The 13,926-nt window shown below is 47.7% G+C and overlaps 1 protein-coding gene across 1 annotated transcript in view; it reads left to right on the top strand.

The window, feature by feature from the left end:
* ULK1 (unc-51 like autophagy activating kinase 1) overlaps nt 1-13,926 on the top strand; it is a 156,122-nt gene that overhangs the window by 83,174 nt on the left and 59,022 nt on the right. Inside the window, 1 exon segment of the mRNA XM_015408703.1 lies at nt 3,069-3,119. Within this exon segment, the coding sequence (XP_015264189.1) occupies nt 3,069-3,119 (51 nt within the window).

Consider the following 13,926-nt stretch of genomic DNA (forward strand, 5'->3'; position numbering starts at 1 on the left):
GTTGCCAGGTCTGGTTTGGAAAATACCTGGAGACTTTGGGGGTGGATCCGGGAGAGGGCGGGGTTTGGGGAGGGGAGGGGCCCCAGCATGGTAGGATGTCACAGAGTCCACCCTTCAAAGCAGCCATTTTCTCCAAGGGAGCTGATCTCTGGAGATCAGTTGTAAAAGTGGGAGATCCCCAGGTCGCACTCGGAGGCTGGCAACCATATTTGTGGGAGAACTCAAGCACTGCAGGGCCGTCCAGTTTTTCCTTTTGTTAATCATGACACGCACACCAGTGTTCCCTCTAAGCTGAGTTAGTGTGAGCTAGCTCACCGTTTTTAAGCCTCTGGCTCACACATTTTTGTCTTAGCTCAGGAAGGAGGGCTCCAGAGCAAACTAATTTATGCAGTAGCCAAATCGCTCGCTCACAACTTTAATGCCAGTTGCTCACAAAGTAGAATTTTTGCTCACAACACTCCACAGCTTAGAGGGAGCATTGACGCACACACCCCGCGCAACTGAATCCTCCTTGACATTATGCCACCCATCTGCTTAATCCTAATTGGTTTGCGGTCTGTTATTCTTTCAGATTATAGCTGCCAATGAAACCGTTCTGTGACCTGCCCTCCCCTTTCCCCCACCCTGAGCATCTGGCCCCAAAGCATCCATGAATCAATCCTGCTTGTAATCACGTATTACTCTTTTTATATGTTAGCAGCCCGTTTGCATTTAATAAAATCAGGGCACAGGCAGTCCCTGCGCTGTGGGGATTAGTTTTGCTAACAGGGTGGCCTGATAATGCCGCTGTTGTGTGGGTTTAAACTCTTATCAACCGGCTGTGGGTTTTCCAGTCTGCCCAGGATGTCTGAAGCAGGGTTATCAACCTCAAGGGCGGGACCTGGAGTCCTCCCAGAATTATACCTGATTTCCAGACCACAACGATCAGTTCTCCGGCAGGAAATGGCAGCTTCAGAGGGTGGACTCTATGGTATAGCACCGAGTCTGGGATAAATGGGAGTCCTAGAGTGACGACGTGATATCCTGCTAAGATCCCTCTCCAAACTCTACCCTCCCCAGATGCCACCCCCAAGTCTCCAGGAGTTTCCCAAGCTGGAGGATGAAAAGCTCTGTCCCTGAGTCCTAAGAACATAGGAGAAGGCATGTTGGATCAGGCCAGTGGCCCATCCAGTCCAACACTCTGTGTCACACAGTGGCCAAAAACACCAGGTGCCATCAGGAGGTTCACCAACAAAACTGAAGGGTTACAGCTAGTGTAGAAAACCAAAAATATAGAAGCTGTAATGATGTACAAAAGGCTGCTAGTACACTTTGTGTGCCTGTTGATGGAAGGATTTGTTATGTAAGAACATGTTCAACCTGTAGGATATTAGTACCTTTGTATTGGATTTACGAAGACAGGAGGGCCTGGCGGGAGCTGGTCCATGGGGTTGCGAAGAGTCGGACTCGACTGTGCGACTGAACAACAACAATTGGATTTACACATTATGGAATGAGAAGCAACACTATCACATCTTGATGTTTGGAAGACGTTCTTCACGAAACGAATGCCAAAACTCCGGAGAAGTTCGTCCATCTTTCTGATACCTGTCGGGAATTAATATTTTTCAATTTGACTGTTTATGTTTGTATCATTATTGTGAGATTATAAGCGTTTTGTACATCATTACAGCTTCTATATTTTTGGTTATCAGGAGGTTCACCAGCAGGGCCAGAACTCCAGAACCCCTCCAACTGTTGCCCACCCCCCCAAAAGCACCAAGAATACAGAGCATCACTGTCCCAGACACAGTGTTCCATCTATAAGAACATAAGAGAAGCCATGTTGGATCAGGCCAGTGGCCCATCTGGTCTAATACTCTGTGTCACACAGTGGCCAAAACCCAGGTGCCATCTGGAGGTCCACCAGCAGGGCCAGAACTCCAGAAGCCCTCCCACTTTGGCCCCCCAAACACCAAGAATGCAGGGCATCACTCTGTTCCATCTATACCTTGTGACTTATAGCCACTGATGGACCTCTGCTCCATATGTTTCTCCAGTCCCCTCTTGAAGCTGCCCACCCCTGTAGCTGCCACCACTTCCTGCGGCAGTGAATTCCAAGTGTTAATGACTCTTTGGGTGAAGAATCCCTTCCTTTTATGTGTTCTAAGCCCACTTCTCATTAATTTCATGGAGTGCCCACGAGTTCTTGTATTGTGAGAATGGGAGAAAAGTATTTCTTTCCCTGCCTTCTCTATCCCAGGCATAATTTGCTAAACCTTTATCGTGTCACCCCTGTCCTGGTGCCTTCTGCAAGATGTTCTAGAACCCTCTGTGTGCTGATGTGCAGGCTGGCCTCTGATGCACATTGTTTCCCCCATTCATGTCAGTGGAGGTCTTGCTGAGGCAGTAGTTAGGGTTGCGAACCTCCAGGCGGTAGCTGGAGATCTCCTGCTGTTACAGTTGATTTTCAGGTAACCGCAATCAGTTCCCCTGGAGAAAATGACTGCTTTGTAAGGTGGACTCTCTGGCATTATATCCTGCCGAGGCCCCTCCCCTCCTCAAACCCCACCCTCCTCAAGCTCCAGCCCCCAAAATCTCCAGGTCTCTCCCAGCCTTAAGCTGGGAACCCTAAGCGATGATGGCATCTTCTGCATTTACCCGCCTCCATCCAGGGCCCTGCGTGTGTTCCGGAAAACGTGCCGGGTGTGCCTTGGAGTCCCCAAAGCCCTTTTAAAAATTGCTGATTCAGACAAGAACTCTGTCTCCTGTATATTTGCAAACAGGTCTGCACAAAACCTGAGGGCTATAAACCCGTGTTTATTGATTTTATAGAACTGAGATTTTTATCTGTGGAGAGATTCTGTGTCAGGTACGAGATTCTACACACAGGGCTTTGAGCCGTCCAGCAGCTCTCGTTCTAGATGTTCTCAGAGTTAGATTCACATTGCTGCTCTTCATGCACAGATTAACCACTGTTTGTGAGGCATTCTTAATGTGCAGTGTGAGGCACCCAGAGAATGTGGTCTTTCCTTTAACCTGTGTAAAGTATTCAGATGCAGTCTTCTTTCCCTTTTTCCACCCCACAGATGAATTTTTCCATCACCCTTTCTTGGATGCAAGTGCCTCTATGAAAAAATGTAAGTTAATTCCTTTTGGTCTCTTACTCGTAAAGTTTACACGCATGATGCAATCCCTAGCAAACGGCGTTTGTGTTCTGTAAGCAGAGAGGCAAGGGCTGGGCTACACCTGGAAATCCCCTTCAGGGCAGACTGAAGTGCCGGAAGGAAGAGTGGGACTCGCAGACCATCAGAGATCCACGTGTCCTCTGTGCAGGAGGACTACATTGTTTGGGGCTCAAAGCCAGCTCTTGAGTTTTGCATCTGGTTGTCCGGAAGGTCCCATTTGGGGATTCTTCTCGTGCCGGAGTGTCTTGTCCTAATCTGCGTTCCAGTTTTTACTTTTTTAGGAGGGCCCAGGCTGGCCCGATCTTGTTGGATCTCAGAAGCTAAGGAGGGGCAACCCTGGTTGGTGCTCGGATGGGAGACCACCGGGCAAGTCCAGGGCCTTGAAGCAGAGGCAGGCAGTGACAAACCACCTCTGTTTAACATAAGAACATAAGAGACGCCAATGTTGGATCAGGCCAAAGGCCCATCCAGCCCAACACTTTGTATCACACAGTGGCCAGAAATACCAGGTGCCATCAGGCGGTCCAGCAGTGGGGCCAGGACATTAGAAGCCCTCCCCCTGTTGACCCCCCCCCCAAGCACCAAGATGACAGAGCATCACTTGCCCCAGAGCCCCTATCTATACCTTGTGGCTAATAGCCACTGATGGACCTCTGCTCCATATGCCTATCTAATTCCCTTTTGAAGCCGTCCATGCTTGTAGCCGCCACCACTTCCTGTGGTAGTGAATTCCATGTGTTAATCACTCTTTGGGTGAATTCCAAGTGTTAATCACTCTTTGTCGTGTTTGTCTCTTGCCTTGAAATCCCTACGGAGTCGGCATAAGTCGTCTGTGACTCGGTGGCCTTTTCCATCAGCAGTCAGGTTAGGAGTAGATTGCCTGTTTCTGGGGGGTTGCCAGGTCCATCGGACTAGCTGGCAGGGGATGGGGGGGGGGAACTTACCGGGAGTGGGGAGGGAAGAAGCCGGAAATAAACACCTTGTGCCGACCTCACCTGGAAGTGATGTGGGGACGTCGGGGGCAACATGCCTGTGTCACCCGGAAGTGATGTAGGCACATCAGTGACATCGGGGGGTGACGTTGTGGTTTTTGGGCAAAACTCTATGGTAGACTTCAGCTTCTGTCATAGAGTTGTGACCGAAACCAGAGCATCGACCCCTGATATCACCGTCACGCCTACGTCACTTCCAGGTGAGGTAGGCATGGCATGTTTATTTTTGGCTGTTGGGGGGGGGGGAATTCCTCCCGTTTCCTGGTAGCCCTGAAGCAGGAGGAGGGGCTCCAAACCGTGGGATCCCCCGCCCCTCACCTGGGGACTGGCAACTGTAATGCTGCCATTTTGTGGAAGAGAGAACATATTCTTATTTTTGTACTTGTGGTCAGGTTCTCTTGGACAAGGTGTGTTCCAAATTCTGGCTCTCTAAATCAAGGGGAGGTACCCCTTTTAAGGCAAGACTAGCTCTAATAGGCTTCCAGTATGAGAGGGGGAATTGCAGTTGAACCGTAGGAGAAACTTGCTAATGGTAAGAGCTTTCATCAGGGAAGCCGACTACTGGGGTGGGGGAAGGGCACACCTTTCCTTATGATCGTCAAGCAGAGTTTAGATATCCATTTGTCGTGTTCGGATTTCCTGTACTGAGCAGGGGTAGGTCTAGATGCCCTTACAGGGGTCCCCAACATGGTGCCCGTGGGTGATAGGGCGCCCGCCCACACCTTTCCCGTCACCCGCCAAGTATTTTTAGAAAGTGGGCAGGGCCAAGTTGGCGCTTTTGCCCAGCAAGGCGCTTCTTACTGGCCATTGGAGACTTAATTGGCTGGGCAGATATGTTTATTTGCTTGAAAATCAGCTGCCATGGCAGCGCAAGGATCTTGACCATGTGGCTGGAGGTAAGCTGCAGCAGCCCTTTCTGTGGCTGGCTCTGTGGCAGCCGTTTTGTGGCTGCGCCCACCACGCTGTGCCGGAATCCCAAATGTGCCCATGGGGTCAAAAAAGGTTGGGGACCCCTGCCCTGTTAGGTTGCCTTCCGACTTTAAGACACTCTGACCCCAGCAGTTGTGATAGCCGGTGAGTCTTAAGCGAAGCCAATTGTTCTGCAGCGCACCCCATTCGACAGTGTTAAGAAACCCGGCTCTTTTGGGTCACAGAGCAGAAACGCGCCAATCAATACCCTGCGGCTGATTTTGCAGCGGCAACCACGAAGGAATATTTTGGCACTCGTGACAGTTGTATCAATTCTTGTGCTTTTTTGATGGCATTGTTAGCATAACCTTTATTTATGGCTCATCTAGATTTAATCTTTTGTACTGTCCATTTCTTAAAGAAATGGTGGCGGCGGGGGGGGGTATCTTTTTTTTGCCTGGAGTAAATATACACTGAGTGAAAACCCATTCACTGGAGAGGGCCATGAACAGCTAGGAATTTTGTAAAGTTGGGGACAGATGGTGGAGTTGCCAGCTCCTGGTTGGGAAATTCCTGGAGATTTGAGGGTGGGTGGAGCTTGGGGAAAGTGGGGTTTGGGCAGGGGAGGGGCCTCGGCAGGGTGTAATGCCACAGCCAACCCTCTGAGGTTGTCCACTTTCTCCAGGGGAACTGATCTCTATAGTCTGGAGGTCAGTTGTAATTCTGGGAGTTCTCAAGGCCCTACCTGGAGGTTATACAAAAACTGAGGGTCGCAGTGTTAGGAAGATATGCTAGGAAGATATGCAAAAGTATATAGCACTGTGTATAACAGATGTATGTTCAAGGTAAATCAATTTTGTGCTTTTTAATTTTTATTTTTCTATACTGTTATATAAATATTGGTATCAAATATTATCAAAAATAGGTTTCCCTTTGGTGTAGTGGTTAAGTGTGCGGACTCTAATCTGGGAGAACCACGTTCGATTCCCCACTCCTCCACTTGCACCTGCTGATGTGACCTTGGGTCAGTCACAAGCTCTGTCAGGGCTGTCCTTGAAAAAGAGCAGTTTGTGTCAGAGTTCTCTCAGCCCCACCCACCTCACAGGGTGTCTGTTGCGGGGAGGGGAAGGGAAAGGAGTTTGTAAGCCACTCTGAGACTCCAAGTGAAGGGCAGGGTATAATTCCAATCTCCTCCTCCTCTTCTTCAAAGTGCAGGTTTACATTCTGTACAAATATTCAGACAGCACCTTGTCAGTATCACAATCACTAGTTCCATGGGACTCTAGTAATTTACCGATTTCAAATAAAATCTTTTTCAAGGACTGTGATGTATATGAAGGACATAATAAGGCACAATAATTTCTCTTTGTGAGCACAGAAACTCTCAAGGCAGGAGCCTATTTTCTAGGGTCCCATCGGAACCCTTGTGGCAGACATAATAACCTATCTAGGATGCCATGTCCCTCAAGTTCTATCAGGTAGCCGATACCTGATTGCATTCAAAACGGGTAAATTACTAGAATCCCATGGGACTAGTGAATGTGATAATGACAAGGTGCTGAATATTTGTACAGAATGTAAACCTGCACTTTGATGTTTTGTTTGGGTGAAACCTATTTTTGATAATATCTGATACCAATATTTATACAACAGTATAGAAAAATAAAAATAAAAAAGCACAGCATTGATTTACCTTGAACATACATCTGTTATACACAGTACTACATACTTTTGCATACCTACCTGGAGGTTGGCAACCCTACCGTGAAGCTGTTTTCAAATTGAAAAAATCCATAGCAAGTAAAGCCACATGCAAATGACAGAGACCAGTTTCCTTGTCACCGTAGCCAGTGTCTCACGATAGTCTGAATGTGTGAAACTGCCACCACTCATATCTAACGATCGTATCTGTATCACTCATCAGTGTCTTATCCAGCTTGTCAGTTTCCAAACAACAGGCCGTGCTTCGGGAACACAATAAAACTTCCACTTGTTTTACTTAAGACAAGCTTATATCGCACCCTTCAGGTGGTCTAACATTAGACACCTCCCGGGCAGATTTAGGATTTTGGCCTCCGTTGTTGCTTCAAAGCAGGAGTTGGCGGCTTCACCTCTTGATCAACATTTTAAATTCAACTCCCCCTTACCTGTACTTAGGTGACCCACCCGCGGGCAGGAAAATGTTCTCCTGGTTTAGGGCTGCCTCCAAGCCATCCCACCCATCATCTTCAGCTACAGCATTGCCTTCACGACTCCCAAGTCAGGGGCACGGGAGAAGACGGAAAGGCTTCTGCCGGCTTAAGGATGCGCACAAAGCGGCACAAACTCCTGCCCCGGCGGCCGTGCCGTTTTGGAAACGGGTTTCTTCAAAGTCAGAGCCACTCGCCAGCCAGGCTGGGTCATCTGAGCCCTGGCCTTCTTACCGGACAGCCCAGCAGCCACCGCCAACGACCCTCCCATCTGCGCCAGCGTTATGGAAACCGTGCTCCACCCAGCAAACCACCCAGCAAAAGCAAGAGAGGATTTTCTTGACTTGGCCTCCGTTCCCTTCGTTGCCAGCATCCTCAGGGCCACTGCCTGGGGCAACTCCACCGAAACCATGCGATCGAGGAAGACAAAGAAGGGTTCCCCTCATTCTCCCATCAACTCCAGCCACGTCTGCCCTACTGCCTTGGGACGCTGGACCTGCAGAACGCCTATGTCCACTGGCCTTAACAAAACCGCTTGCCAGTCCACGGAGGTCCTATGTCTGGGTGTGAATCGTTGTGTGCAGCTCATGAAGCTTCTCAAGTGGAAAAAAAGGAAGTACTGTCTGAACGTGGACAATGAGACACTTCCTGTTTTCATCCATTGGACCTACATGTGGGAGACACTGTGTGTGGTCCTGAGGTCCATCCTGCAACATCAACTTCAGCACCCAAAGGTCTTGGGTCTGGTTCTCACAGAAAGACCATAAGAATGGGCAGTCACTTGGCAAGCCAAGGACACAGCTCACTATGAACATCTAGTGGAGTTTTTCTTACCGTAACACTAGCGAGAGGCCCCACAAGAAAGAGGGTAGTGTGGCGAGTCCCCATATTTCTCAGGGAAGCGGGGTGACCACCTCCCTGCTGTTTGTGTGAGTTGGCCCTTGGAGAAGGAGAAAAGAGTTGGTAAGGAAGTCTGACCTAGGGAGCCATTTCAAAAGAAGTGTTTTCGTCTTCGGCCCTCTTGATCCCTGTAAACTGAGAACGAGAGATAGAAGAAGGCCATCGAGGCTGATCTTCTTTGTGGCTTAGATCAGCCTTCTTTAAGCTATTCTTGAAGTGCTTGCTCAGAAGCATTTGTTGGTTCTAAGAGTGTTCGCCCATACTCCTATTCTGGTGCTAACTGGGGAGGTACCATAGGTTAGCGGTAGAACATGCGTAGAAGGTTTCTAGGTTCAGCCCCTGGTATTTCCAATCAAAAAGACCTCTGGTGGCAAGACTAGGGAAGTCTTGTGCTTGAGACATTAGAGATGCTATCAGCCAAGGCAGACAGTATTACGCTTCATGAACCAAGGATCTGACTGTATGAGGAAGCTTCGTGCATTCATTTTGGCATAAATGAAGGATTGAGACAGTATTGCGTCCAACATGGCGTCTCCCAGCACAACACAGTCTACCTCTGTTCCATCTTATTTATTCTCTCTCTCACCTCATCAAGCAATAATTTCCAGTTAATCAAAGCATCTTTGTTTTTGCTTCCAATTTGTCTTCTCGGGTTCTTCCATTTCATCCACTGAAAATGTGCTCTCTTTGCTCTCTTGATTTGTATTTATTGGTATCTTCATTTTGTATCTTTGACGCATTTTATATATTTCTATTTATTTATTTATTTATTTATTTAACAATGGAAGCATGTTTCGTTTTGTTTCTTTTTGTATGGAAATACCTCCTGTGTGGATGATAGCAATAAAAAAATGGAAAGATGTATTATTGGGATAGATGTGCTTATCTTTTTCACTACGGTGTGTTAACAATGAACTAGGGCAATGAAGATGGTGAGGGGTCTGGAGACCAAGTCCTATGAGGAAAGGTTGAAGGAGCTGGGTATGTTTAGCCTGCAGAGGAGACGACTGAGAGGTGATATGATAACCACCACCAAGAACTTGAAGGGCTGTCATTTAGAGGATGGTAAAGGTAAAGGTTCCCTTGCTCGAAAGCCAGTCGAATCCGACTCTAGGGTTGCGGTGCTCATCTCCGTTTCAAAGCCGAAGAGCCAGCGCTGTCCAAAGATGTTTCCGTGGTCATGTGGCCAACATGACTAAACACCAAGGCACACGGGACGCTGTTACCTTCCCACTGAAGTGGTACCTATTTATCTACTTGCAATTTCTTGCTTTCGAACTGCTAGGTTGGCAGGAGCTGGAACTAGAGACGGGAGCTCACTCCGTCATATGGCACACTCAGGTCTCGAACTGCTGAACTACCGACCTTCCACAGCCTGCAGTTCAGCATCTTAACCACTTGAGCCACCGCAGCTCCTTTAGAGGATGGTACTGAGTTCTTATCTGTTGCCCAGAAGGTTGGACCAGAACCATACAAGAAGAGTTTTCAGCTAAACATTAGGAAGAATGACAGAGCGGTTTCTCAGTGGAACAGGCTTCCTCCCGAGGTGGTGGGCACTCCTTTGCAGGTTAGATGACTAGATGGCCATCTGACAGCAATGCAGATTCTGTGAACTTGGGCAGATCATGAGAAGGAGGCCAGGAATGGCTGCATCAGTGCTTAGTTTTCGTAGCCGTTTCTTACACACCCAGGGAAATGCCGATCACCACTTTTGGAAGCAATTTTTCTCCAGGCCAGTTTGCCCGGGGATCCTGGTTTTGTTCTGTTTGTTTGTTTGCAGTCTTCTGGGCATGGAGCAGGGGTCACTGGGTGTGTGTGTGGGGGGGAAGGTATTTATGAGTTTCCTGCATTGTGCAGGGGGGTTGGACTAGGTGAGGCTGGAGGTCCCTTCCAACTCTGTGATTCTATGGTTCTGTGTGTAGTTGTTGTTGGAAGGGCTGAGGAAGGGGGGAAGGAGACCCTTGGTTCCTGTGCTGGTGGAAAGTGCCGTCGAGTCTCAGCAGACATAGGGTGGCCTTGTAGGGGATTCGAGGCAAGTGATGAACAGAGGTGGTTTGCCACCGCCTGCATCTGCCTAGCAACCTTGGACACCCTTGAAGGTCTCCCATCCAAGTACTAACCAGGGCTGACCCTGCTTAGCTTCTGAGATCTGCCGTGGTTAGGCTACCCAGGTCAGGGCTTGGTTCCCGTACGTCCCCATTTTTCCAGCTGTAAATCTCCCTCTACTTTTTGCACCCGAACAGTCCCCTAAAAGACCGCAAGTGCAGCTTGATTCCGGTTTTATATTCCCAATGGGGGGAGATAAGGCAGGGATCGGAAGTTATGAATCCACTGATGCTTCATTGCAAGTATTATGTTGATGATTTAAAATTTATGTGGGTTAATGAACCAGGCAAGCAGAGAGTAAATGCAGATTGAAGTCCTCGTGTAGTCACTTAGCTTTAAATTTTCATCCGTGACTACTCAGTACCCAAAATGATACAGGAGTCCAGAGACACTTTAAAAAACTAATAAAACCAGTCCCGTGCATGCCTCTGATGGAGTCGGCTCCAGCTCACAAAAACGTATGTTGGAATACACTTTGTTAGTTTTTGAAGTACCACTGGGTGTCTTTTTTATTTTGCTACTACAGACTAACATGGCTACAGCCAGTTTGGTGTAGTGGTTAAGTGCGCGGACTCTAATCTGGGAGAACCGGGTTTGATTCCCCACTCCTCCACTTGCACCTGCTGGATGACCTTGGGCAAGCCATAGTTCTGGCACAGTTGTTCTTGAAAAAGAGCAGTTTCTGCCAGAGCTCACTCAGCCCCACCTACCTCACAGGGTGTCTGTTGTGGGGAGAGGAAGGGAAAGGAGTTTGTAAGCCGCTCTGAGACTGAAAGGTGGGATATAAATCCTCTTCTTCTACCTGTCTGGAATTATCACTCAGTGCCCAGCAATCAATGGGCTTCATTTCTGATACAGGAAGAGCTTTTAGCCAATGGGTTGCTATTCAAGACACCATCCGCGTATTGCCTCGATCCCTAGACTAGTTGATGTGTGCTTAGAAGGGCGATCTTAAAAGATGTCCCTTTTCCTTTCAAAGTGATATAGAAGAAAGTTGTCCTAAAGCACAAAGTTGGACCCTCTTTCAGTTTTGTGGCTGAAACTTTTGTACGTGGGTCTTCCATGTTCAGAAGTAGTAACCTCCTAGAAGAAGAGAGGAGATTGGATTTATACCCTGCTCTTCACTACCCGAAGGAGTCTCAGAGCAGTTTATAATCCCTTTCCCTTCCCCTCCGAGAGAACTTGTGACTAACCCAAGGTCACACCGGCAGCTGCATGTGGAGGAGTGGGGAATCAAACCCGGTTCTCCCAGATTAGAGTCTGCGCTCCTGACCACTGCACCAAACTGGCTCCCTAAATGCAGATACGGGGGAAGATCTATTCTCTGCCTCCTCCTTGCAGGCCTTTCACGGGTGTCTGACTGGCCGTTGTGGGAAACAGGATGCTACAGATGGGCCACTGGTATCATAGTTACTGTTAAGTCCTTACACTTCCACTCCATAGTGACACAGCAAAAATGTGCACTTAGAATCCATTTTGATCTTATTTATCCGTTGACTGCCTTTCCTTAAAAAAACCAAAAAAACCCACCCCAAGCCTGATACAGCTCTTAGCATTAAGAAGTGAAATGCTGAGCTGAAACCACCGCAGATAGAAATGTTGAGAGCAGCAGAATAACAGTGTGGGTGAGCCATCAAGTCGCGGTCAATTTACGATGACTCTGTAGAATTTTCAGGTCAAGAGAAGTTTCAGAAGTGGTTTCCCATTGCCTACCTCTCCGTAGCAACCCTGGACTTCCTTAGCGGTCTCCCATCTAAGTTCTAACCAGGGCTGACCTTTCTTAGTTCATGAGATTTGATGAAATCAAGCTAGTCTGGACTATCCAGGTTAGGGCAGAATAACGATATGTAAAAGCAATTGGCAAGTTGAAATAAAATAATATGAGCAGGGTTATAAATGCAGAAAGTGGGAAAGAAAGATCAAGATGGGTAGCCCTGTTAGTCTGTCTGTAGCAGTAGAAAAGAGCAAGAGTCCAGTAGCACCTTAAAGACTGGCAAAATTTGTGGCAGGGTAGGAGCTTTCCTGAGTCACTGCTCACTTCTTCCGATACTGCTAGAATTTGAGTTCATCTGTCCTATATATTGGAAAGTGAAGTGATTTCAGATGCCAAATGACACAAGCAGGCAAATGACAATAAGCAGGCGTGACTGGATTTAGGTGAGATATGTAGAGGGGTAATAGGTGTGGGGAATAAATCAGCATTGGTGATGAGACAGGAAACCTAGGTCTTGATTAACTCCAGGTGGATGTATTGTCTTGAGCTTCATTACCAGTTGCATTTCAGCAATCTCTCTAATTGCTCTTTGGAATTCCTCTGTAAGAAAACTGCTACTCTTAGGGAAGGAACTGAATGTCCTGGAAGGTTAAACGAACAAATGGCAGTTAAACATAACAAGCCAGATGAACCACTGTGGGGAGGGCATTCCCTAATCAAATTTTACTGATTACAGTGAGGGGGCGTGTGCACAGGCGCTTCCTCTGCACATAAGCACCATGCAGACTCAGGGCTCACACGAGTGGAGGGGCAGGGCCACACTAGTGCGCATTCGCCAGTCCTTCCTTTCAGAGTCGCAAGGTGGTCATGAGGATAAAATCAACGAGAGGAGACCCAGCTACATGGCCCTGAGCTCCTTTGGAGGAAGGGTGGAATAAAAAAAATGCATGAAAATGAACTAAATAATACCCACCGGGCTAGCAGCAGTGCAAGATTTTCAGGTGGCAATTCCTTCTTTTTGGGCAACTCTGCATTGGCTTTTCCCTCTGTTGTTTTACAAAACCCACACTGGAACAGAAATTCCCCGCTGTATTTGCATGCTGCTTTCACTTTCTTCGATCATCGGATATTATGTTACCCTCCACACTGCACGCCACTTTCACTGTCTTTGATCATCGGGTTTTATGGTACCTTCTGCATAGATTTATGGCCGCTCGGTGGGTGACCCTGCAGTCAGTGCAGCGTTGCCCCGAAGTATTTGAATGTGGTTTCGAGCTGCACCTTTTCCTCCCAGTTGAGAAAATGTGGAGCGAATGCTAGATGCAGAATCGCTCTTTGTTGCAAAGCAATGTGACAGTCGCCCAGGCATGGCCCTTCACTGGGCAAGACCCGCTATGGATCCTTAGGGACGTTTCCCCTTTTAAAGTAGTCCCTGTTGCATTTTGGGATTGCATGGGGGCAGAACCAAGTTGTGGCACCTTTACATTATTCCCAGTCAGGGTGGGGACTTTCTGAGTTACTTACTTCCTTTCGAGCCTGCCTTTCCCGTTGAGATTAAAGGCAGATCGCATAATTTAAGACAATGCAATGGCAACTGTATAATGCAGTTAAAAACAATGCAAATAAGGGTGATATTATGCGGGCAGCAAATAATGCAGTGAAACTGGACTTCATGTTTAAGAACAATGCACTCCATACAGTATAAAAGGCACAACGAACAATGCCATGAACTGCCTGAAACTTTTTCACAGACGAAGATTCTGTGCTCGCAACAAATTACATGGGTGATTTGGGGTGTGTGTGTGGAAAAACTATTTATTTTGAACATTTATATGCCTCCTTTTTGAAGGGTCCTGCCTGAGGCAGCTCAGCAAATTGAAAAAATCATAAAAACACCAATGATCATTATTAAAGAATGATCTTTCTCAGGGCTATTTTTGGGCAGGAAT

The sequence above is a fragment of the Gekko japonicus genome, unplaced genomic scaffold (assembly GCF_001447785.1).
Source record: "Gekko japonicus isolate JY-2015 unplaced genomic scaffold, Gekko_japonicus_V1.1 scaffold2152, whole genome shotgun sequence".
Lineage (NCBI taxonomy): Eukaryota > Metazoa > Chordata > Lepidosauria > Squamata > Gekkonidae > Gekko > Gekko japonicus.